Here is a 24788-nt window from a genome sequence, read left to right as displayed (position 1 = left end):
ACTACACTCAAATTGTCATAATGTCATGTCAAGCCCTTGTTCAATTATGCAAGATACAATGCTTCATGACAGGACCTTGAACTGCTTGTAGTGGCGCACTGACACAACAGCATTTTTCTTTTTCAGTTACCTGAAGTAAAAGCTTTACTCATGTGCTGCTATGTAGAAACATTAGTAAAGGACGAAAATATATGCTGAAGTTATCTTACATAATACACAATTAAAAAAATAGGTAGGACGCATTGCTAAGGCTCATTTGAATTCAGAAGAGCTCTCATTTTTACCAATTATTAAACTAGTTTAAAAGATGCAATTTTATTTTTTATAATTTTAACAGATTTAAATTGATTTAGCCTAAATAAAACTTAAAATAAATCAAATTATATAGCAGTTCATCCTGATCTGTTATATGTCAAATGAAGCACTCATCATTTGTGCTACATGGAAGTTTAACTTCACTTGGCCTTGCAAAACACAGGCCCTGTGGTGAAACTGAGACAGCATCGAAACGAGACAAAGTCCTGTGCCTAAATCAATTCCCTCACCTTATCTTCGGACTTGTAGAAGACTTTGTGCGGGGACCCCAGGGTGCTCAACACATCCTGGCACGAATCACCAAAGTACACACAACGCTCAAATACCCGCATCTTGGCATCAGCTAAAACACCCGGGCCACAACCTGAGGAATGGAAAACAACTCAAAAGTCACCCTTCGTGATCAGAGAATGCACCAGCAAATCAACACCAAAAGCTTAGCGATTCCTCTATTTATCACAAACCAGATGCATTCTTTAAGCTACAGTCCCAAACTAAATGTAACCCTTTACCTTGCAACAGTTTAAACATTTCTTAATCAAAGTTATGCATGTGCTGACTGTCGCACAGATCCCCAACTTGGTACTTCAGCAATGCTATTTTTCACTTCTTTACCGTTCACATTAATGTGACTTGTTTTCCTAGTCAGTCTCAATGTAATCAGCTTGTTATTAGCAATAAGTACCAAGAATTACTTCTTTCCTTAAAATATTTTATTTTAGTAACATGTATCTCCAGCTAAAAAAGAAAAGCCCATAAAGTGAAATTCCACATCCATATGAGCTGTATCAGAAAACACATTTTCTTTACTGAAGATTCCCATAGCTTACTAAATCAACAGCAATTATGTTCCTATACAAACAATCTTAAAAATGGATGTCATTGAATAGCCATTACATAGATGAATGGCTGACATATGGAAAGATCGTACAGTTTGTGACCTCATCTGCTCTCAGGAATACTGTATCTTACATTTACGAGAATGGAAGTAAACATTTGCAGCAGTTACTGCAAAATACAGGATATGCTCTACACACAGCTTTTCTCACTATACATTATTTCCGTAGCCAATAACCCAATAAAATAAAAAGATCCAATTAAGACATCCTTGATTTCTTATGCAAGAGTGACTTCAAATTAATACACTTGCAAAGGAACTTGTGTCAAGAGAGGAGTGTAATATGTTCTACAAAGGAGCTTTTGCAAACTTCAGCAACACAAGAAGAAATCATGTCCAGATCGCCTCTCTGCAAGTTTTAGTCTGAACATTAGCAATAGATATTAAGAATAATTTTATTCATTGACAGCATTTCCTTTAAGCTGCGTGTATATTTTTTTAACTGAACTTTAAACTCTACCTTAGAAGTGTCCAATTCCTCAAAATCATTTATATTATTTTTCTGATGATATAGCTAACTCCTTCCCTAGTACATAAGGATATATGTTTCCTGTCCTAGGCAGCTCTCCATTATCTTCCTCTGTAAAGAGAGAAGCAAAATAACTTGAAAACATATGCTCCATTTTCATTGATAAATTTTCTCCTTTTTAACTTTTGCACGTTGCAAATGTATTCCAAATGTTTCTGCAATGTACATACAGTTACTAACCAGAGGAGGTCAAAAGCTGAGCCTTGTAATGAAAATTGTTAAAAACATCTCAGTGTTTTTTTCTTAAAAATCTTCAAGTCTCAAGTTATGAGGACCAGACAAGGCTCCTTTGCAGTCAGCATACCTCTCCCTAATTTCTAACGCCGTCCCCGTCCCGCCCCCCCCCCCCCGCCCCGGTGGCACTGAAAGCACATCCATGGAGAAGGTATTCATCAGGCTCCATCACTTTCACTGCAGTCTCCTACAGCAAATGAAAATGGAATAGAATTTCAAGTACAGTCTCAGACTGCAGCACCAATGTGGTCTCTTGCTGGCATTTTTAAAAGCCTTCTAGAATTGAACACAAAAATATCAACATTACACAGCTCATTGGAATCTCAGAAAAAGCAAATGTACATAAAGTTTCTTGATTTCTCAGGGTTTTTTTTTAGCTATGCACTTGCATCTGTTTTATTTTAGACAAACACCTGGAGACAAATTCCATCTGCAAACAGACTCTAAGGACTTGGAGCTACAGAGGATAGGGTTGCAGTTCATTACTTCCCCGGGGCCAGGGAAACGCATCAACAGACAGACTCACCATCACAGGGTTTTTATTAGGTTTTTTTTTTCCAATCGTTCAAAACAAGGTATATAAAACACTTTGAAATCACCTGTAAAATCATCACAAATAACCTATGCTTAATTTACAGAGGTTTGCCCCTCTCTTCCTGAGGAAAGCAAACAGTTCAATGTTTGGAGTGTCACTAGTACCTGCAGTGAGGAGGCGAAGCCGTAAACCTGAGGGTCCAGTTCCATCTCTCAGAACATCAACGTTCTCAGCATACACATTACCAAGGAAACAGCTGAGGGGCATCAAGGGAGCCCTGAAACAAATCATACAAAGATGTGCAGAAGATTTGCTTAATCTTGATATTTTCCATGAACAAGCTGGTACCAGTTCACTGGAACAGAGCATGTTAATTTTGACAAAGCTGTATTTAACTTAGACTGAAGACTAAAAGTTATATTAAACACAGTGACTGAAAGGTGGGGAAAAAGCAAGAGGGACAAGGCAGCACTCAAATGTAGGACCTTGACTATTAATGAAACAGCAAGCCTCAGGAACTACCGAAACTGTATCTAGCCTTTGGATACCTCCTATAAGGATGTATCATTTCAGACTTCTCCTAGGGAAAATGCAAGTTGCATATTTTTTAACTACACCTACCCCTGAACTAGGCGTCTCGCCCAAATGCAGCAGAAGGGCCTTCTCAATGATGCTCTTACTGCTCTTGGCAAAGTATTTCATGGCCCAGAACATGAATTCAGATTGTGCAGGTGCACCACAAACAACTGCTCTATTATACTGGACAGTTCTCATTTAATTCGACTACAATAATACTTGAGAAAATTCTAATAGCCTCAAGAAAGATATTTTCAATGGAGGGGCTGCTTTTCTGCGTGCTGGTTTGCATATGCTCTGTAAAATTCCTTTCTTACGTGAATTTCTCCTCTGCATGAATGACATGAGCTGGAAGTCAGGCTTTGAGCTCTCTCACCACACAACACAGCCCCATGTGACAATTAGTGCTTTCACTAAAGCCTACCACATCACAGGTGGGTAGACAACATTTTTCTGAAGTGCATTTATTTCTAATTAGGAGACAATTTCTGCATAAACAAGGTTCTCTCCCTTCTGAGCAGTAATCCACAATTGCGTTAATCTTTTCCTAGCACTAAAACACAACTGTCTCTGCAAAAGCTACCATGTTATCAGTTTAGGCATTTGTAAGCTGAAAGAAAAAATTTACAGAAGTACTTTCTATTTTTCCTTGAGTAAGGAACCCCAGGAACAATGTTTTTAGTTGTAGTGCCGCTTAAGAGGAGACAGAATACAATACCATAGAAAACATTAACCATGCTAAAGTACAACTGTTCCATTAATATTAAGGCATGAAGATTAGTTTCCTCAGAATGATAAGTTCAGTCAGGTAACTAAAATATATTGAATATACGGTAGATTATGCATACGACTTAAGCCTGAAAATACATATTTTATTATTTTTGTACCGTGAGAGAGTTTAAAAACTCTGCCATGACATACACAAAGAAATGACTGACTGCCTACACCAAGTTTGATTTGTGTAGGGATAGGTCATCAGCAGGCAAAAAAAATAATACAGGGTAAGAATATCCTGACTGCATCTCTTCCTAGATTTTCTACATTTCCTCCTTTACATTTTCAGGTCAATTGAATTAGCCTACTACAGCTGAGCCAAGCTAATTTTATAGCCACATAAATCAAGCCAACATTTGATTACGAGGTCTGAGGACAGCTCCTATGGAAATCTGACAGAGGCTAGTATCTAAAGGCATTCTGCACACTACCAAATCCATAGAAGACCCAAACTGAACTAAAAAAAAAGTATATGATTATATTTAACATTCAAAAACCCCTAAATAGATGAGGAAGAAAAAGTATATTCTAAATGATCAAAGCAGCACCACCAGCTGTACGTACTTGGTATCCTGCAGACTGTTTCCATTGTAGATGTACATCCGTTTCACAGTCGCACCATGAGGAATTTGCAGAGAGGCTAGACCATGGGCAAAGTTAGGCTGTGGATAAACAAAATCATTCTTGTTACATGACACACTGGGCACTTCAGGTCAGAGTTACAAATTCCATGAGAAACACAGCCTACGTTTACCAATTCAGATAAGCTTCTAGACAAAGACAAGTCCAGAAAACTACCACAAAAAGCCTTTCTAGATTGTGTTTCTTTACACTACACTCTTCCTGGATTGCCAGACTGAGGTGAAATGCTCACTATTGTTTATCCACCGAAAGATGGCACTAGTCTGACAAATAGCCATGGCACGAACTAAGAGTTTGAAATTTTCTTGCTTTGACCACTGGCAACTAGTAATATAAACGTATTTGTACTGAGGTGGCTGTATTTAATTTCTAAGAAATCTGTTATCTTAAAAGGTAGAAATTGGTTTTTTCTCTCCTACTGCACTAATTTAATCCTTTTAACATTTTCACTGGTTTATAAAATGTTTGTAGACGTTCATAAAATGTTTGTCTGCTGTTCAGACAGCTATGAAGAATTGTATCATTCCCAAGAACCACACTATGCCCTTCACAAAACATACTCACACCAAGCATTCTGTAACTATCCCCAATTATTTTCTTAGTTAACTGAGCTACGTACCAAAACAAGAAATACAATGGCCTAAATTGACTCTAGCCATTTTATTTTAACATCTTTAAGTTTAACTCCCTGCAAGGTGCAGGGAGTAGGACTCAATGATTCCTACGGGTCCCTTCCAACTTGAGATATTCTGTGATCATTTCAATCTCTAGTAAAACAACTGACTTTCTTAGTAGCTCAGCCATTTCATTCATAAATCCTCTGGGAACTCTTGCATGAAAAACAACTACTCTATGTTGGGACATTTCTTCTATTTTGCTTATTAGGTTTCTATTTACCTTTCAATATTTCCGAAACCCAACTGACGTCACTACTGCTGAACAGTAACTTCCCCTGGCTGCCCCCTGTCCTCTCACTTGTCAAAACACAACTACAAAAGTATTAGGCTGTGACACAAAAACACGTGTCATCGTGTTGGTTGATTTCTCCCACTTTGTTTTGGCTCTTTATATGTTCCTTTTTATTTTAATACCACACAGCATGGATTCTTTTTAACTGATAAGCCCAGGTAATACAATTGAGAGCACTGTCATCCTCACACAAACAAGACATACATAAGTTGTTGTTAGTATAGATTGAATTCACAGGAGATCTTGTTTCCACTATGTACAGAGATTTCAAAAAATTTCAGAGAATGCAGTAATACGTTCAATTATTCAGTAACTCATCCAAATATTGGGTGAATATACAGGCAGGCATTACAAGTAAAGCTCATTCATGTGGCTTTCTTAAAGCACTTGTACTGAAGGACACTTCATCTTAAAATGTATTTTATGAACTCTTCCCTAGTTTAGTCGCATAATCGCTTTGATGAGATTAAAAAATATCTGATAAAAAACAGCCTTCCAGGAGATTGCTTAATATTTATGTATTCGCAGAGAAAGCGCTCATATTTTTAGAAAACTCCTTTCAACAACAGAATTGCTAGTCTCAGTTCATGATGCAAGCAAAACCTCTAAGCATAAGCCTCCTACTAAAAGGAGGGAAAATTTTAACTCTGATATGATTACATAGCATGAAAAAGAGTCCAGTTGAGGAGTTCGGTTACTTCCAAATTACTGGTTTCTTCTGCTTGCAGCAAGATATGCTGTAGGTGATACTTTGCAAGTAACACAGAGATAAAGAGACAATCCATTAACTAAGAATGATTACTGACCTCATACTTTGGAGTTTCAGTCCAGGAGTCTAACTGAAAAGAAAATGACAGTCCTCTGAAATTGAGGTGAAAGAGTTGTTCAGCTGAATTATACACTAAAATGGAAAAGAAAGATAAAAAGAGTTAGCAAAATAAACTAAGAATTAGCCAGTTCAGATCTAACTGTACTTTCGTCACCTCAATGACTTTACTACATCTCAAGTTATGGGAGGAACACAATTACACAGGACAGCAATAGTTTTCCCTTTAATTTGTTGCAGTAGAAACACAGCAATAAAAGAAACCTTAGATTCATTCAGCAAGAGCTGCCTACACAACCCTGTAGGCACTAGCCTGTCCCTAATGATACTATTATACAATGTGACAATCAAATTACACCTTCATATAACTAAAGTAGTTTAAACTGCTGCTATAAGTACAAAACAGTTCTGTTCATTATGTGAAACACTTGTACAATGTTAACCAGAAAGTCTGCTAGACAGATGTACCCAGAACGCTGATAAAGTCTGTCTTTCACACCACCGGGAAGCACATTCCCAAGTGGGAGCTCACAGGTATGGCTCTGCCACTTCCACCTCCCCTCCCCAGGAGGAGCTCCCTCTTGCCTGCCCCAGTTCAGCTGCCGCTGTTCCTGAGTAATGCAGCACCAGAAGGGAATGCTTCAGACACACAGGTCCTGGGCCATTTACAATGATAGTTAAATATAGGATCACCAGAAACACCAGGCGACTGGTCATCTTTTATAAAGAGCAGAAATAAATTAGAACGTGGAGACTTCCAGCTCTCATCACATCACAAGATGTCCTGATTCAGTGCAATAAATTGCACATAAACTATAAAGAGCAATAAAGGTCATTCCATTACTTACTCTAACAAGACATGCTGGTTTGTGAGTCCGTGAAGACTTAAAAATAATCCCAGCACACTGGAAGCCTGGGAATAGTTTTGAGATTGATGCTACCAAACTTCAACCTGTGCCTGGCAGCTGCTGAGGGGAACATAGTGTTCTTCTAACACACAGAAGCTGGTTTATTTTCAACACAGCTTGAAAACAGTACAGGTAAAACCAATAAAGAAACATGCCAACAAGGGGAGCTTCTTTCTTCCGCTTTACCAGAGGAAACTGGTTCAATATTTTTTTTCCTTACAATTTTATATTTATACTTACGTTGACATTGCATAGAGAGAAAATGTTTATTTTCCCCCCCTCATAAATTGCCTTTCAAATGTTCAACTTGAGAGACATCACAAGATATTTGGACTATGCCAGACCACCCAGGGTAGAAAAACAATAGTTGAGCAATAAGCATTAAGCTTTCAAAAGTCATCATTTGCTTTTTCTGCAGAATGTGCTCATTAAGAGCATTTCCCCTGCTAGTCACTCGAAGGAAAAAAGTGTGGGGAGAGGGAAATGTTTTGATCTGCAAGAAAATTACACAAATCTCTCTCATGTGATAAATTATGATGCATCTTTTCCAAAGCCTACAGCCAGCTGGAGAAGTGTTTTTCCCCTAGTCATGCCAAATGTGATATCTGATTATACAAATCGCATCAGTTCCCATCTCTACAATGTTTGTTGGTGCTTAGGCTTAAAGGGCAAGGAATGTTTTTATCTTGAAGTTCTCCGTCTCCCTCAAGACTATATATCACAACCACATAGCTGAACAAGGCAAGCCTTTTTTATTATTTTTAATGTATCCACTACAAAGGTACCCTGCAGAATAATTCTGTTCAAAATTGCTGATGGAAGCAAAAGGCTGCTTCTTTGCTGCTGCACTGTGGGTGAAAGAAGGGGAGAGTCTGCCTCCCAGGAAAGCATAGTGTGACCAGCTGCAAAATGTTTTCTGTAGAGCAGGATGGGAGAAAGCCACCAACGCCAGCAAGCCTGCACAACACACACAGTGTTGATATAAGCAGAGGCAGATCTAAAAAGTCAACTCTTCCTGGAACCAAGCACGAGACTTTTCCAGCACCCAGGGAAGCTTGGACAACTTCTGAAGTCTGAGTTACAGACAGAATCTCTCCCCATCCTTCCAAAGCCACTGTGGAAGGCGGGAAGGATGGATTTTTTTCCTTTTACTTTATGAGCTCAATTCAATCCAGGCTGAATGGCACTTCGGCAAACAGCCACATCCATGAGGACTCAGAACAGGATGCGACTTCAACAGAACCACTGGCAAGAGCAAGCGCTTCCACAACAGGAGGTCAGGTCAGAGAAACCATGGAAATGTGGGATAAAATGTTGGCTTGAGGAAGCTATTAACCTCCAAAGTGGTCATGTTTCCATGAGCCCCATGACAAAAGACACTTCAATGTCTGAAACTAACATCAGCCAAAAAGTAATGAAGGTGGTTGCGATTTTCCTGATGACTCTTCTTTTTTAAAACCACTGGTATGGCAAAACCAAAACTGCTCACTGAAGGTCAGTTTCAACACAAAATGGTTGCTAACCTTTTGAAATATGTTTTGAAAGTATCACTGTCTCCTGTTGCAGGAAAGCTCTGCTGCGACCACCTTGGTTTTAAGTGAAAGACAACATTTTGTTTGAAATTCTAGTGGAGGTAAAGTACAGAGATAAACAACAAAATACTTTTTAATTTAAAGGGTGTGCATTGAGGTTTTGGAGGAGCACTGGTATAAAAAAGAAAAAGGATAGTTATGTCACACTTTCATTCATGAAAAGGGACATTTGGTACTTTGTCACATTAAGAGGCAGCTCCCCACCACTCTCTTCCCCATCTTAGCTCAAATTTTTGTGGAACCATGAAAACACTGTCATCAATTCTCCCACATTCTGGAAAACTATTCTGGTATTTTTTGCCTTTTCTGTTTCAGAAAATACAAAGAAAAAAGTTATTAAAAACTTGCACTGCATGGTACAGTTCAAACTGTTTATGACAAGCAGCTTAATATAGAGCACCTGGTTCTGCAAAGCAGGCTGTCAATGGAAGACACTGAATTTCCAGTGAGGAAACTGAATAAACAAATGCACCAGTGAAATTGTAATAGAGGCCAACACTTTATTAAATACATTTTCATATCTACAAGACACTGGATGGAGAGATTTTATGAAAAACTATGATCAGAAGAAGCAAGCATCCAAGTTTTCTTACCTGAATGTGATAGGTGCACAAGACCTGGCAAATTCAGCACAAGGACATATGGTGCCAACCTATGCTATATAGTGCTCACATACAGTTTTATGCAGCAATAAAACATACTATTGGTATCATGAGCAATGCCTGCAGCTGGGTACTTCTTTTTATGTTTCATAATATCACAATTTTGCAAGCACTTCTCTAAATATTTGCGAATAAGCCATTGTCACAGAACAAGCTAAAATTATAAACAGTCTTGTACATATTATTTCGATAATAGCTAACTATAGTTCTCAGAGTTTCTGCCCAAAAGGAAATGTTAAAGTCATGACCAAAGTGAAATTTAAAAAGGCTGATGCTGATCCTTGGAGTTTTACAGCTAGAAACCCTCTAAGCTTCATTTATCTCTATGTGATATTCATCTACTACAGCAGGCTTTTATGCAATGATATTACTCTAGCCATATGACCCTCCACAGTTAATAAATCCTGTTCTGTAATGTGGAAGAGATTGTTTGCAGAGAACAGGGACAAAGACTGGATATGCAATTGCCATCAATCACAAAGAACGCTAGCCAATTTGGGATCAGCCTGACTACTGCAAATGGACTGGGTTAAGCTAAAAATAGAAAATGATGCTCTAATAAGGGTATCTTGCCCATATGGAGTTAATCTTCTTTCTTGTTCCACTAGTTTGTGGCTCCATTTCTTGAAGGTTTCTGAGCGGTTTAATTATAAATATCCTCTCTGAAGTTTCAGCACTGGCTTATTTTCATTACCTAAAAACCTCCGAAATACACTCTCCATTTCACATGTAAACAAGGAGCTTAAAGATAGTAATTTTACTGCTACAGAGGCAGCAAACAGCCAAGCAGCCGTGTGAGAGTCACTGGGGGTTCAGCCAGGTTAATTAAACTTGTCCTGGTTCTGGTCATGCTGTATGTAGGCTGGCTTCACGCTTCCCCAGTCCTCCCAATAACAGGAAGGTGGTGCAGGGAGATGTGAGCCAGTTATATACCGTCTCAGACTTGATCCTGCCCTAGCACGGGCGTAACCACATTCGTAGAGCACAGAGCCCGAGCAAACAGTCCTGGCTGGGTCTGTACAGATATCAACCCAAATGTCTATGTTCCTGGTATACTTAATCCCCAAGGACACTCGAGGGCTGATCATGCATAAGAATAGGTAAAAAGAGCAGCATCAACAAATCAACAAATCAGCTCACAATTTCCTGGTAGTGGCACTTCAAAACAGATCATTGATCATATCTGAACACATCATTCCATGCCAATGACTCTCTGCCTCACTACTTCACTCAAAGTCATGATTGAACTTAAAGTAAGTTTTACGTGACTTCCCAGCTACAAGAACACAACCATTCTGGAACACAACTTAGATCATTTTGCAACACAAGTGTCTTCACATCTCTCTATGCAAACATACAGAAAACACTTCCTAGAAAGAAGTCTATCAGTCTAGGTGTGCTTCTGACTCTCTTCGGCTTACCTCCTGGATGTGTTGCTCCAAATGACTGATCAATTTGTTCGATGGTTGGAGCGATTGCCTGAGAGTTAAAATGGACACCACTGAAAAAGGAAACAAAATTAATCTGCCTTAACAACACTGAAAGGATGCTACAAACATTTACTAATGGCAAACTCATATTTAAATTGGAAGATGTCTCCAAGACTGAGGGAAAGTGTAAACTGGTAACTCAACCAATTGCTATGTACTTGAAAGGATTATTATCTACATTCTTTTTTGACAGTTATATTGCTTTTCTTAAATAAGAATGATTGAAACAGATGAATGATTTAAAAAAGGAGATAACAAGTCATGTTATCAAGAAGAGATCATGGGAGGTCTTAAATCACTTACCAATATTTTAACTTCACCTTAGTCAAGTCATAAACTTCAATCACCTGAAACACAGGAAACAAACGTTATCATACTTCACACATTTGCAAATCATTAGAGGCATTCTAGTAAAAAAGCAAGACTAGCAAGTACTGCTCACTCACATCCTTAACAGAACTCTGATAGGATAAATCACACCGACAGAGAAAAACTCTGAAAACTGACACAGCAAACCGTGTACTTGAACAAGTACTGAAGAACAACTATGGGTTCTGTACAGTACCTCCAGGGTCCCTGTCTAAAGCAACACGGACCTGCAGAAAGTAAGCTTTTCACTAATACATCAGCATCTTGATTTCTGTAAAACTTACCTTAAACAAGTTCAAAGGAAAGTAATAGCAAAGGTGAGTTAATTAGGAATCCTCTAGTGAATGTCAAACTCTTAGGCATTCTTTGGTTGCTCTTACTGCCCTGAAGATGCCTGTGCAGGGCATTAAGATCCTAGCAATGACTGCACTCTTTTAGTTTTCCAACTCTTTTTCTAAAGGAAAAGATGAACACAGCAAAACTTAGCAGTGGTATTCCCTTCCATCCTACATAAAAAGACATCCACCAATCTCTGTGAGCAGTACAGAAGACAATCAGAAGAGCAGGCCCACAAAAAAAATCACAGCCGTAACACCTAGTTCTGATACTTATTAAATGTTTTTGACCTTAATGAGTATTCTACGGAGCTCCTCTCTCTGCAGATAACATTAGGTATGGATCCTTTGTTCTGAACACATTACTGCATAGGTGCATCTGAGATTAATTTCACATTATTTTTACGTGACGGTTACTGGATCCTGAGGCTAGTTATGGCTTTACGCAGATAGTTTTTGGCAAATAACTGTGGTCAAACAAGCTTCTGGCACCCTATGTATGTATTTCCAAGTCAGCAGAAAAAGAAAAATACATAGAGCACAAAAAGGTAAAACCCTTTTTTTTGCTTTGTACAGTCCTTGAACAAGTCACTGGCAGATTTAGAAAGGCCTCTCTCTTCAGCTAAACTAAAAAGCACCAATTCCCCAGGGAGCCTGCTACCAGAAGTGGCTTTAAAGCCTAAAAATATTACTAGCTAAGAAGGAAGTCCTGGTTTTGGGAAATGTCTAGCAAATAAGCCTAAATAAAACAATTTGCAATGCATAAACCATTATATATATATATATATATAAAACAAATGTTTAACTATATGCTGTTGACTCATAAAAAGTTGGAAGAGTTCTCTGAAGCACTTTGTTTGCTTAGAAAGCTCACACTTCAGGATATAAGTGACAAGCACAGGACAAAGCAAGTAACAAATGAACATTTTGGCAGAACCAATATAAAAAGGAGCAAACAAATTTTTCTCCTTAATAAATATACTGTGAATTATACTTCTTGGAAAAATCTGATTATTCAGTATTTTAATTCAATCCAGTTTGACACAGGTTTCCTTACCACAGAGCCTGGTAAAAACAAAGGTTGCTTTTATGAAAAGCTATGAATGATTTTACTTTTTTTTTCAGTGGCTCTGCTCATCCTCTTCCCCCCCGGCCCCGCCAAAAAATGTTTCTGGAAATAGAGAAAACCACCTCCCCTCCAACATGTCATTTTGCAGCAACTACTAGAGCACCAGGCACATTGCTGAAGTTCTGCTGAAACACACTGCGGTGGTAAAAGACAAAAAGATGAGTCAAACAACAAGAAGGAGCAGTGCACCAGGAGGAGCACGTAGCACAAATGAGGCGCCCTGTGAGAGAAACATCTTGACAGCAGCCAGTAGGCACTGATTTGCCACCAGCCTTCCCATGATTCAGATAGATCTATCGATACCAACATTCCTTTTTACTCACAGAAGAGGAAGAAACAAACACAACTCAGGAAAATTTAAAGGTAGCCCTAAAAGTTCTAAAACAGACACACACTGAAGAATCAATGCTACAGGTCACAGTAATAGAAAAGGATTTGGTTTTTAAACTACATAAGCTACACTGACAAAAGGATTAACGTGATCCTTTCCATGTGCAGATGAAGAACTGAAGACCAAGGACCCTTCAGTGATAAATTGAACTGCATAGCTAGAAGGCAGCTGGTTTAAATGATTAAAACCTCATGTTCTGTCACACTCACTGTTTTGATAATTACTACTCAGAGACTCCAAAACACTCAGGTATCTACTAACCAGCAATAACAGACCAAGGCCATGAAAACTAACTCTTTCTCCACCTCCGAGGCAGTGTGTGCAAGAAACCTCATTGCTAAAAGTCCCTGCTATGTTTCTGTAACCTGGACCTAGATCTACTCTCATGTTAGCTTAAAACTAATGTACCAACATCTTCTGCAGGGCTCTGGCTACTGCACAAGCCTTCTTCCTCTCCCTGAAAAAAAATGGAGGAAACTTTTTAAGAATTTTTCTACGGCTTGCTTCCTGCACGAGCCTCTTTGGATCTGTTGAGGCTTCCCATTTTAGTAGCCCGTATTTCAACCTATTTTTCACAACCAAATATAACAGCAAGCATGTATTAAAAAAACAACACATAAAACAAAGAAAAAAAGCACCCTGATTTTTCCAGTGCTGCTGCTGCTGAGCAACACTGAAAACAGTCATACCATCTTGAAAACAGGCAGTAACTTATTCTACACCTACACTATTCTTTAACAAGCCCAGCTGCTCACTTCTGAACTGATCCCATAGAATTTCTTCCATTAAGCTTTCTCAACACTTCAACATGTGTAAGTTTTCATAGCATTTATGCATCTACGCAGCTTTACTCTTCAGAGTTAAACAAAAGTTATCACTAGACCACTGAACCACAACATAGCAAAGACTGTTATCTCTATTTTTTTAAAACAAGAAACATACAAAGTGAGTTTGATTTTTCTATTTCTTAAAAAAAACCAAATTTTAAAACACATTGTGGAGAAAGGAAAGAAAAAAAGTTCTTGCACAGTTCTCAGAACACTGGGTGGTGATATGACAAAGCCAGACTCTCAAAAACTGTTTGGAGATGAAGAGACACAGCATACACTAGCTACAGCACTTCAAAACCACAAAATATGTCAGTAAGTGAGCCACACACTTGGAAGTGATTATCTCAGTTTTGAGCTCAGTCTCCTTAAGAATTAAAATATATTTTTTAAAGATATCATACAGCAGGTGTAGCTTACACTGAAAAAGATCTCTCCCAGTTAGCCCCACTAACAGTCCAGCACTGTGGTCACGGTGCTATTTAAGCACACCATGTGAGAACCACACTGACAATCATTCATCACAGCTGGTCCTGTCAGAAGGGCCAGCCCAAACAACTAAAGTTACAGATATTCTAGATGGCTCAGTTAAAGCTTTTCAAAATTTTGTACTGATCTAGTCACATCTCTACTGCCCTACAGTTGCCCATTTTGTACTGAAGAAACTAGCTTCGTAAGAGATTTTTTGCAGGTATAAATGCTACAGGAGGTTAGAGACCAGCCTGCCCTTTGTTTTGCATCTTAACTACATGAAGCATCCTAGAGAGAGGCAGATCAATACCTAGTCACCTAAAAGCACTGCAGCAGAATTGCTGGGCTGAGGACTTTGATCACAGGAATAAAAACTCATCCAGAACAATCTGAAGTCAGTGCAGGGGACAGTTGCCCACAAGCAGCTGGGATGTGGCATTCTGGGAGATATCACGCATTCACAGGCAGTACTCTGTGAACTTAACTTAAAACTAAGAATAGAGAGAAGTAAATTTACTTTCAAAAGTAAAATGGCAGCACAGATAAAGGAATAACCTGTGCGAAACCCAACACTGTACCGGTTGTGTTAACCAATGATCCGATTTTCAAATCCTAGGCTGAGTTTTAGTAATGGCTTTTTGAAGCTTCTACTGCAACTTGAGATGAGATGGGCAAGTGAGACCAACTGGACCATCACAATCCCACAGCACTCTTACAGCCCCCAGTCTTAATATTAAATGTCTTAATTCGATAAACAAAGATTTAACCCCTAAACCAAAGAAACGCAACTCACTATCACAAGAGAGCACTATATATGGCAAATGAAATGTCTCACAAACCACACACTTAATTATGCTCTGTTAAGTGTCATTATAGCCTAGAGTTTTATTTTGCATTGTTGTTTGCAGGAAGGGTGTTTACCTTAAGTCTCTGATTGAAAGCATCGAACAGCAGTTTGATTCCATCCTGAGTTAGGTTAAGGATGAGGTCATGGCTAAGAGGCGACTGTAAAACAAAAAAAGCAGTTAGACTTTTAACTTCAAAGTTTTCTTGTTAAGATCTTTAAGTATAAACTGGTTACTTCAGGAAAACAAAACTGCCTCAGAAAACCACTCATAAAAGAAAAAAGCATAACAAAAATACATTTGGCCAGATCTCTTAACCCCTTCAGATTCCTTATGAAAAGAAAGCAGAGCACCTGTGTAAGAAGAACTCCCAAAAGGGTAGTTGTCCATTACTTAAGTGAGGGGAATAAAACTCTGAATACCTTGAAAATTAACATTCCAAGTTTAGCATCGGAGACATCATGCAGGGACAGTCTGTTGCATTGTTGGCACACAAAAATATAATAATAGGCCATCTCACCAAGTCTCACATCAGAACCAAGCACACACTTGACAAAAAGATTGTGAGGGCTTTCCACTTCAAAAATCAAAGGGTGTCACAGTCTTTTTCAGGCCTCAAAAGGAAGGCTCCAGACTTTTATGTTGTGAATTTAGGTTTCCTTAGTTACTGTGAATCATTAACAACTAAAGCCTTAATTTGCAGTCTGTTGGAGTCAATAGGAGACATTCGCCTGGCTTCACTGGTGTCTGCACCGGCTCTGCGCCATCTCTGCCTGCTGCAGAACTGTGGAAGCTGCTCGCTCCTGTACCAGTACAATCCACACATACGCAGTCAGTTGGCCCCAATTCAGCTATTTGATCATATACCATCTAAAGCACATTCAAAAAGCTCTACCCTCCACCACTGTCTCCTCAGAGAAGAAAAAGGCTGAAGGGCAGGCAGACAGCAACACTGGTGCCCTACAATTGCACTGAGCAGTTATCTAACAAAAGACAGAATGGGGATGGGACATTTGGTGCACTTACAGGCTTCTAATGCAGGTAGCCACACCATACAGCCCTTTCAGCAACTAAGCATAAGCTCTTAAAAAGTGTTACTTTCCTCTTTGCTCTCCTGGGAGAAGGTGTGTGTTTTGTCTGCCAGAAGTCTAATTTTCATCCTAAGTTTTCTTACCTCTTTATTTTCATGTCAACACTGCCTTCTAGCCCTTTTTGTCCATGCTCACATGCATCTCCCACTCCTTCCCAAGCCTATATATACATATAAAACTAGACCCTCGACTACCCTTCGCTAGGTCAAAACAAGCCACAAAGCTTTCAAGTCCCCTACAATGCAGATTTCACATCCCCCTTGACCCCTCCAGTGGCTTTACCTGAAGCAGGTTCAGTTCACGCTTATCTTTTTGCAACACCCGTGATCTGATGTGTAAGCTATCTCCTAAATGAAAATTTCACAATGGCATCAATGCTTCACCATTGCTGGCAGATCCTTACGATACACGGTAGAATTGAAGCAGCACTGCAATACAGTCGTGAGCCTGAGATAAAAAGGTCTGATGCTGATCCCGACAGCCTTTTTTAAAGTCCCTCATAAATCTAATTCAGAAAGGATACAGATAGAGCAAAAAAACATGTGTCATGTTGCATTTAAATATACCAGAGTTGTTCTGATATGAGATATGCTCTGCATTTCACCGGTTCCTAAGCAGCATTTTCATAAGGTTATTCAAAAATTAATGAGTGAATCACAAGTACTTTTGAGTGGGTGAAAAAAAACCAAACTCCAAACATCAGAGGAAAAGCTTAATAATTAGTACAGCAAACAGCTTCTGTTCGATGCTGGCGTATTTTCTTATAGAAAAAAAAGTTTCAAGGACACAAATATAGTTCACGTGACTTCTAATACACAAAATAGAACCTCAAGTATGAAAGATGATGCCAGGAAGCAACAGGAGAGTCTTTCCTGAAGGAAGCAACTCAGATGTGCAGTGACAGTGCTAGTATACATAAAGCTGCAGGGAAAACTTATCACTGAACAATCCCATCAACACAAATCCAAAAGAGGAGGTTTAGGAAAACATACAAAGGCAATGAAGTACTGTCCATAAGCTTGCCGAAAAGGAGCTAAAATTCTTTAGTCCCCAGAAAAGAGTTCATCAAGCTTTTCTGGCATGGTTTGAACATCTCATTTACATCAAGTTAAAGAGAGAGACGTGGGCAGATCTAATTGCATTTAATTGTCATATAAATTTTTGAAAGGAAATAACTCACTGCTGGAGTTCCAGGATCAGAAACTCAGTGCCTGAAATGCAACAACTTCAAATAATATTCGAATCTTATGCTCAAAAGCCTTTTTTTTAGAAAGCAAAGAGATGAAGTGTGTTCAGGCATAGTTTAGCTAGAGAAACTTTGTGCATGGCAAAGTTTATTTAAAGCTTTGACTCTCCTAAGAGCTGCAGCAGTAGCTGTTTGTGCTGAGCTGCTAATGAACTGCATGGTGTTCTGTGTGAGGGTAGAGCCACCATCAACTGCAGGCCCCGAGTGGAACAGTGCAAAAAATTGCACTGGTATTAGGCAATGAATTGGAATAATATACAGAAAAAAAAAAAAAAATCAGCGCAACTGTTTAATGAAGTTGAGAACTACTATTTTTTTAGACCATACAGACGTTAAAAACATCTTTATATTTATTACGGTTTGGGGAGGAAAAAACCTAACTGTCCTCTTCACAGAGAATAAAAATTGAGTCCACATGGTTGAGCATAATGTAGTTTTCCAACAGGCGTATAAACCCAAGCAGCAGTACACCTTGCTTTCTAGCACTGGGCCACTAATCCTTTTGTGATTCTACAAAGACAGGAGCAGGAATCTCCTCATTTATCTAAACAAACGAAATAATCCTGGAATGCACTGTAATAAAAAAAGCTAAAAAACCTCCAAAGCCCACAAAAAAAAAACGAAGAACGCATTCACTGCCAGACAGATGCTCCCATGCGTTAAGTACAAGGAGCTAGATTTTCAATTTGCAATTCAGTCCGCATAAAACTCATAAATCTACATAATGTGAGACAAAAAAGGATAATTCAATTGATTACATGAAATATGTATCCAGCAGAAAATGCCAGAGTTGAGTTTGTTCCTTAGCCATTCAGCATTCACTGCAAATACATGAGGCCTCACTCAGTATTCTGATACAACACCAACATTCTAGCAGACTTTGCCTTTTCCCTAATGCAAACATCCATAATCTGCAACATATAGTGTCATCTTCTGATTAACCTGCATTTCACATAATACACATTCGGAGAGCCACGACTCTCCTTTGTCCCATCTCCTCTTCCCTTCCACCCTTCAAAGTGAAGGTGGACATATAACGCATTTTATTAGATCTAGCAGAAAGGTGTCACTTCTAGTCACTTAGTTACAAAGAATGATGAAAACATCTATAGCTGGTTTAAATTACTGCACCCGCTTTCTGCAGACAAAATCGCAGATGCAGAGAGAAAGTGTGGAAGCCTTTTCAGGGGTTCATCACCACTGAACCAAACGTGAAAGCTGAAAACAATGAGTGATTCAATACTTCAAAAATACTCACATTATCATTGTCAAGCATTGCAGAAGACTAGAATTAAATTATGCAGCTAATAACAGAACATTTCCCTCCTTGAAGGAAAAACACTCCCCATCACTGCATACACAAAATTGATACCTGTTAAATCACTGCACTGTGCTGAGGATTTTTACGTTTGACATGAAACTGCTATAAAAGCCCCACCTCTGATGTGGCGGCAATGATTTGTTGTAATTCCATTTCAAGTGGTTCCACAATACATACAATGCATATGTTTTCATAACACAGTGTCAGCATACACCCAATGCCTTAATTCTGGGACACAATGAGGCGAATGACACTGCTAGACCATGCACCACTCACCTGCTCACTGTAGAGAACCTGGACGTTTTTGATAATGCGACAGTGTTTCTGAAGAATTGCTACAGCCTGAGCCAATGGCATTCCTGTAAATGAAAACAGTTGAATTTCATCATTTCCAAGACCAGCTAACACTGTTTTTTAACAGAAAGGTTACAGACCAGGCAATACCTGCCATCAGCAAACAGTAAGTTACAACAGAAAGGTATGCAATCAACAGATAAGCCTACTCATGGCAACAGCACCAACCTGTTTTCTGAAACAGAAAAGTCACTGTTTTTCTACCCATTTGTTAGGCATATATGAAAGAAAACTATTGCCAGCCACAAAGTTAAAGTGGCTAAGTTCAGGTAGAAAAAGCAGAGGTCTTTCTACAGTCCACATGCAACATCTTCTGCTTTCTGAGGTCAACAATCTGATCACTGATAGCCTAAACTACCATAGGGCTGGCTAGAGACTCCTATACACACCCAGTGGGCTCTGGGACCGCAGTTTATGGCATACCCCTTTATCAAGCCTGACAAACTACTGAGTAGTGGTAGAAGATAGACACCAATATCAGACTGGAGCAGTGATCCTCCTTAGACCTAACAGGCAACCTCAGCTGCTGGTACAGCTACATCTGTGTCAAAGAAGGAACTTCACTGGTTCTGCAGAAAGAATAGCACCATGCTGTCTCATCCTTTATCATACTTAAAGCCTTTGTTGTAATTCCATTTCAAGCCTTTGTTGCCGTTTCAAAAGAAATGTGATTGTGTTCCTAGACTCAAAGCAGATATTTATAAAGAGAAGTTATAAGCTCATAATTGTGAGGTTTTATTTCCCCACTAACTGCTGCAAGCCAATTTAGATTGGTTATCTGACATTTTATTTACACTCCTTTTCCCATTCTTCTTTATTTCTAGTTTTTAAACATTAACAAAGTTGTCTTGATTAAGGAAAATCTACCATGGGATCTACGTTTTTATTTAGTTAACAGTTCAGGCATTCCAACTTTTAGTTACTAGCTACACCTCTCAAATTCTGCACACCATGTTCAAAAACACCTTTTAGACATTATCTACACTACCAAAGTCAGAACACTCCCTGTCTCTTTCCATATATATACATATATATATAATATATATAATCACACACATCTAGATCACCATGTCCTTATTTTCACTGCTGTACTAAACTACGCGCCTGTTTCACCCATATAGTGCAGTTCTTCTGCAATTATGAAACAAAGTTTTGGTGAAATAGCCTTATACGTTAGAACTACAGTGATTCAATTTGTAAATGCCATATATAAATGTTTCTGTGAAATTGCTTTTCAAATTAGCTCACAATCCTGGAAACAATCTTTTTTTCAGCCAGAAAATACACATCAAAAGGTATTATAAAAAAAAAAGTTATTAAGATAAGTAATACAACTAAAATGCAGCACTGTTTCCTATTATCTAGGAAATAGTCATTTCCTTGTAGTCTAAGCAGCTGTGTTTTAAACACAATTATTATGTATTAGATAATATTTTCAAAATGGAACATAAATAACAGCAAGAGTTAAGATCAAAGATGTTGTTGTGAAAAATTCACGTCTCTTAACCTAGTAAAAGCTATGATTCCAAAAAAGTAAAGATGTTTTAAAAGCATAAACCCCATTTTCAAAGGCAGCATTTCCAGGAGACTTGCAAAGGTAAGACCATGAGCTCTTTTAAAAAAAGAGGTGGTAAAGGCTCAAGCAAAGCCAGTGACCAGGCTGACAGAATCCATACAACACTGGCAAGTGTCAGAAGTAGCTAAAGTTCCAGTAAAAAAACGTGTGGTTAGAAAAAGTGAGCACAAATACGAAGTTCAGTTTGTAGTCGGGTGTAAACTGATGCAATCTTGGGTTGGTAAGTGTGCAAACAGATGGCTCATGTGACTATTACTCAGAGCTTTCTCGAGCTGCAAGTGAATGGACATGGACTGATTTTGTTCAGTTTTCAGCAACTGAGAATCAAACAGATTTTGCTATGCAGCTGCTTAGCAAAGCTATGATGAGCAACGGAAGATCTCCAAGAACACTTTACAGTACCTAAAACATGCAGGAGGTGCCTCCGTGAGCACAGAGTCAAAGAAAGGAATAAAGAAACTGCATTATTTTTCTCCATCCCTCTCACACAAACACCCACTTTTCCTCAAAATTCATCAGTCTTTGCAGTCAAAGAAAAAAACAAAGAATTCTTTTTTCCCCGCTCACCAGCCTGGGGGAACAGGAAAGAGATTTCCAGCACTCAGTCAACAACGGAGCCACAGCAAACAACGCCCACAAGGAATCAGTGCTTAGGACTCTCCTGTCACTAACTTCCCCCTTTCTAAATGCTGGAGTCATATGACACAAGACACTCTATCATATCGCTGGTCATAAACACATGTGCCTGAAGCCTGGTCTATGCTAAGAGTATGTGTCCAGATTAGGGAGTGGGGTAAAGGAGCAAATAAAGATCAAAAGAAAAGAATACAAGAAAATCCAAGAAAAGATGAAGTCATAACATGTTAAGAAAAAGTGAAACTTACTAGGAAAGAAAGTACAAAAAGCAAGAGAAATACTAGTATGTCTTAGAAATTATTACATCTCAAACACTAATAATACAGCTATAAGCATTACGAATAAGTATTTAATTGTTCTCCTTCAAAACGGCAGGAATGTAGCCCAAGAGGTGCAGTGACACAGGTATCTTGATGAACACAAAACTCAGCCTTGGTTAAATGTTTTACACTCTAGTCACACAGTTAGTCAATGCTGGAGCCAGAAACAGAATCCAGAAACTCATGTTAAAAATTTTCCTGGCATTTCCCTTCAGTCACCTCCTTTGTGGGCACAATACTGGAAGCCAGAGTCAGCAGCAGTTCAGGAATACTGCCATTAGTTCTGCTAAGAGCAGAGCTAAACAAACGATGAGTAGAACACCGCTGGCAGTGAGAATCCCATTTACTCCAGCACTTCCAATTTCCCCACCACTAACACAGCCGAATCAGCTTTATCAGCAGGGACAGTTCTCATACAACATTGCTAGCACCAGGACAAAGTTAACTATCTTAATACCTAGTCAGCCTCCTGCTCTACACCAGCAGGTCATGCTAATTATATATTAGACACATCACGTGGTGGCTATGTTTACTCCAAGAATTACAGCTGAGTTTCCTCCCTCTCACATCTATGTGTGTATGTATGCACACAGACAGAGACACAGTATATAATTTTAACCATGCGACTGCGTTAACGGGCTTCTCTGGGGGCTCCTGGGAAAACGAAAATAATTTTCTCCCTTGTCTTTTTTTTTTTTTAATATGCAGAATGCTACTGTGTATTTATGAAGATTATCAGGGTACATAATTTGAGATTGCATTTCCTTTCAGGTAAAACAGGCACTAAAGGACCATGGGAGGTCACGCAGAGCTGAGAGACCACAGTACCATGTCAGCAGTATGAGGAGATCACCGAGATTTCAAAGAGTAGGACCTAAGGTACTATAATTAGCCCCAAAACCCATTCTAATGCTCCCTTCAATCGTCGAAGCTGTATGTGACTCTTAATTCACAGCAGTATGAACAGCTCTTTGTGTTTTGATGGGTTCACATAAACAGCTCCACGTCACACACCACTCCTTTGGTGTGACCCAAGTTCACAGCAGCTGCATAACAGGGTCTTTAAGGAACAGTCTGTCCTACCGCTGTCACAGGTGACAACAGCAGCAGTGGAAGTGTAACTTAAGTTCTGGCAAGACACAAACGGCTGCCACACAGAGCCTGTTTTACATATGCCAAACTACTACCACCCATTAATTGTGCTTCAGACAAAGCAACAGCAAAGACAGAAAAATGAGAGAAAGAGTCCAATGCTGATCTCTCAATCACTTGGAATATGCAACAACTACAGTATTTTCTGAGAGTCTTAAGCACTACCAGCATCTGCTTGAAACACAGGCCATCTGAAGAATTCCTGCTATCCAAGTTTCAAGTGTGCATTTAAGTGCCCTAGGCTGAGTACCAGCCAAATTTCCATCAGCTGCGGGAAAGTTCTTTCTCATAGCAGTAAATAGAGCAACGGCTGTAAGGACAGAACTCAGGTAGAGGTAAAACAAGAGTCATTGAGGGGAGAAACACTTGTTATCTGACCCTGAGAAACCTCTCAGAAGTTCTTTTCTCCACTATAATGTTGCGAACCAGCAACGACACAAAGAAATTGTGAAACTTGACTCACATTTATGGAGGGGCGGTACAGATATGTAGGAGTATTTACACTAAGTATTAGGACACAGCTGAAGATGCTGATATCACCTAATATTCAGGTGATAATCAGCACACATTTACAAGGAATTTAAAAAATTACCAGCCTAAAATGGCAAGGCAAGACAAAACAAGGTAAACAGGTAGAACAAAGTTTACAAGCTGATAAATAAAGCACAACTCAGCATGCAAAGCTAAAGATGAGAATATAGGTTACAAGGGAATCCTTACTGCTTTGCACATAAGTATTTGCAGCAACCCAGAGAAGTGAGCTTCGACTCTCTCTCCCTCTTTCACGCCTGCAAGTGCTGGGAGAAACCCTACAGGAGTCTAAACCATGAGCAGCCCCGAAGCCCAGATCACACACAGGAGCCCCAGGGCAGCCATGGGAACTCCGGGTACAAGAGGGGACACGCCACAGACACTTACCCAAGGTGAACTACCCATTGCTCGTTCCCCAGAGACCGCTCAGGCACCACCTCCAGATCTAGCATTGGCTCAGGTAGCACGGAGGCCGCGGGCTGGCACGGCGGGTCACCCGGTCGGTCGCTGCGCCGGACCTCGGGGCGGAGTGGGAAGCAGGAGGGAAGTAGAAAGCCGGTCCCCCAGGGGAATCACGGCCCCCTCAGCTCCCTATAAGTGGGCCCACTGTTCCTCCTTGAGGAGACCTGCCAGCCCTTGAGAGGATTCTCCTGCTCTCACTTGTCCCCTCAAGAGAGCCACCACACCCCCCCGCCCTCACCCGACGGGAGCTGCTGCCCTTAACTCCCCACCCGCTTACCCCGAGGGGACTCGCTACGCCCCCCCTACACCCCCAAAGGTGCCCACTGCCCCCTGAGTGGACCAGCCGCACCCCCACCTGGCCTCTGAGGGAACCGAGCTGCCCCCCACCTGCCCCAAGGGGTACCCACTGCCTCCTCGAGGGGACCTTCCTGTCCCTGGGAGACCTGCTGCTCCCCCACCTTTCCCCTAAGGGGACCGAGCTCCCCTCCCTGCCTGACCCTAGAGGCACCCACTACCCCCTCGAGGGGACCCACCGCCCCCTCACCTTTCGCTGAGGGGACCAATTGTCCCCCCACCTGCCCCTAAGGGTACCCACTGCCCCCTGAGGGGACCCACCAGCACCTCGGGGGACCCGCCGCCCCCCGACCTGCCCCCTGAGGGTACCGAGCCGCCCTCCTACCTGCTCCTAAGAGTACCCACTGCCCCCTGAGGGGGCCCGCCGCCCCGTCACCTCCCCCTGAGGGCACCCTCCACCCCGCTTTCCCCAGCGGGGCTGAGCTCAG

General features: G+C 40.2%; 1 protein-coding gene across 1 annotated transcript in view; it reads right to left on the bottom strand.

The window, feature by feature from the left end:
- PHAF1 (phagosome assembly factor 1) overlaps positions 1–24290 on the bottom strand; it is a 34259-nt gene extending 9969 nt beyond the window's left edge. The window contains exons 1-11 of the mRNA XM_054079084.1: positions 23932–24290; positions 23606–23609; positions 21473–21476; positions 19252–19334; positions 15394–15477; positions 11254–11297; positions 10882–10961; positions 6279–6373; positions 4426–4523; positions 2676–2788; positions 546–679 (exon numbers count right to left, since the gene is read on the bottom strand). Of these exons, the coding sequence (XP_053935059.1) occupies positions 546–679; positions 2676–2788; positions 4426–4523; positions 6279–6373; positions 10882–10961; positions 11254–11297; positions 15394–15477; positions 19252–19334; positions 21473–21476; positions 23606–23609; positions 23932–23996 (804 nt within the window). The 5' untranslated portion in view covers positions 23997–24290. The remainder of the gene's footprint in view (positions 1–545; positions 680–2675; positions 2789–4425; positions 4524–6278; positions 6374–10881; positions 10962–11253; positions 11298–15393; positions 15478–19251; positions 19335–21472; positions 21477–23605; positions 23610–23931) is intronic.
- Positions 24291–24788: the final 498 nt, after the last annotated feature.

Source organism: Cuculus canorus, chromosome 13 (genome assembly GCF_017976375.1).
Source record: "Cuculus canorus isolate bCucCan1 chromosome 13, bCucCan1.pri, whole genome shotgun sequence".
NCBI classification, from domain to species: Eukaryota; Metazoa; Chordata; class Aves; order Cuculiformes; family Cuculidae; genus Cuculus; species Cuculus canorus.
This window is presented reverse-complemented; position numbering and strand designations above follow the sequence as displayed.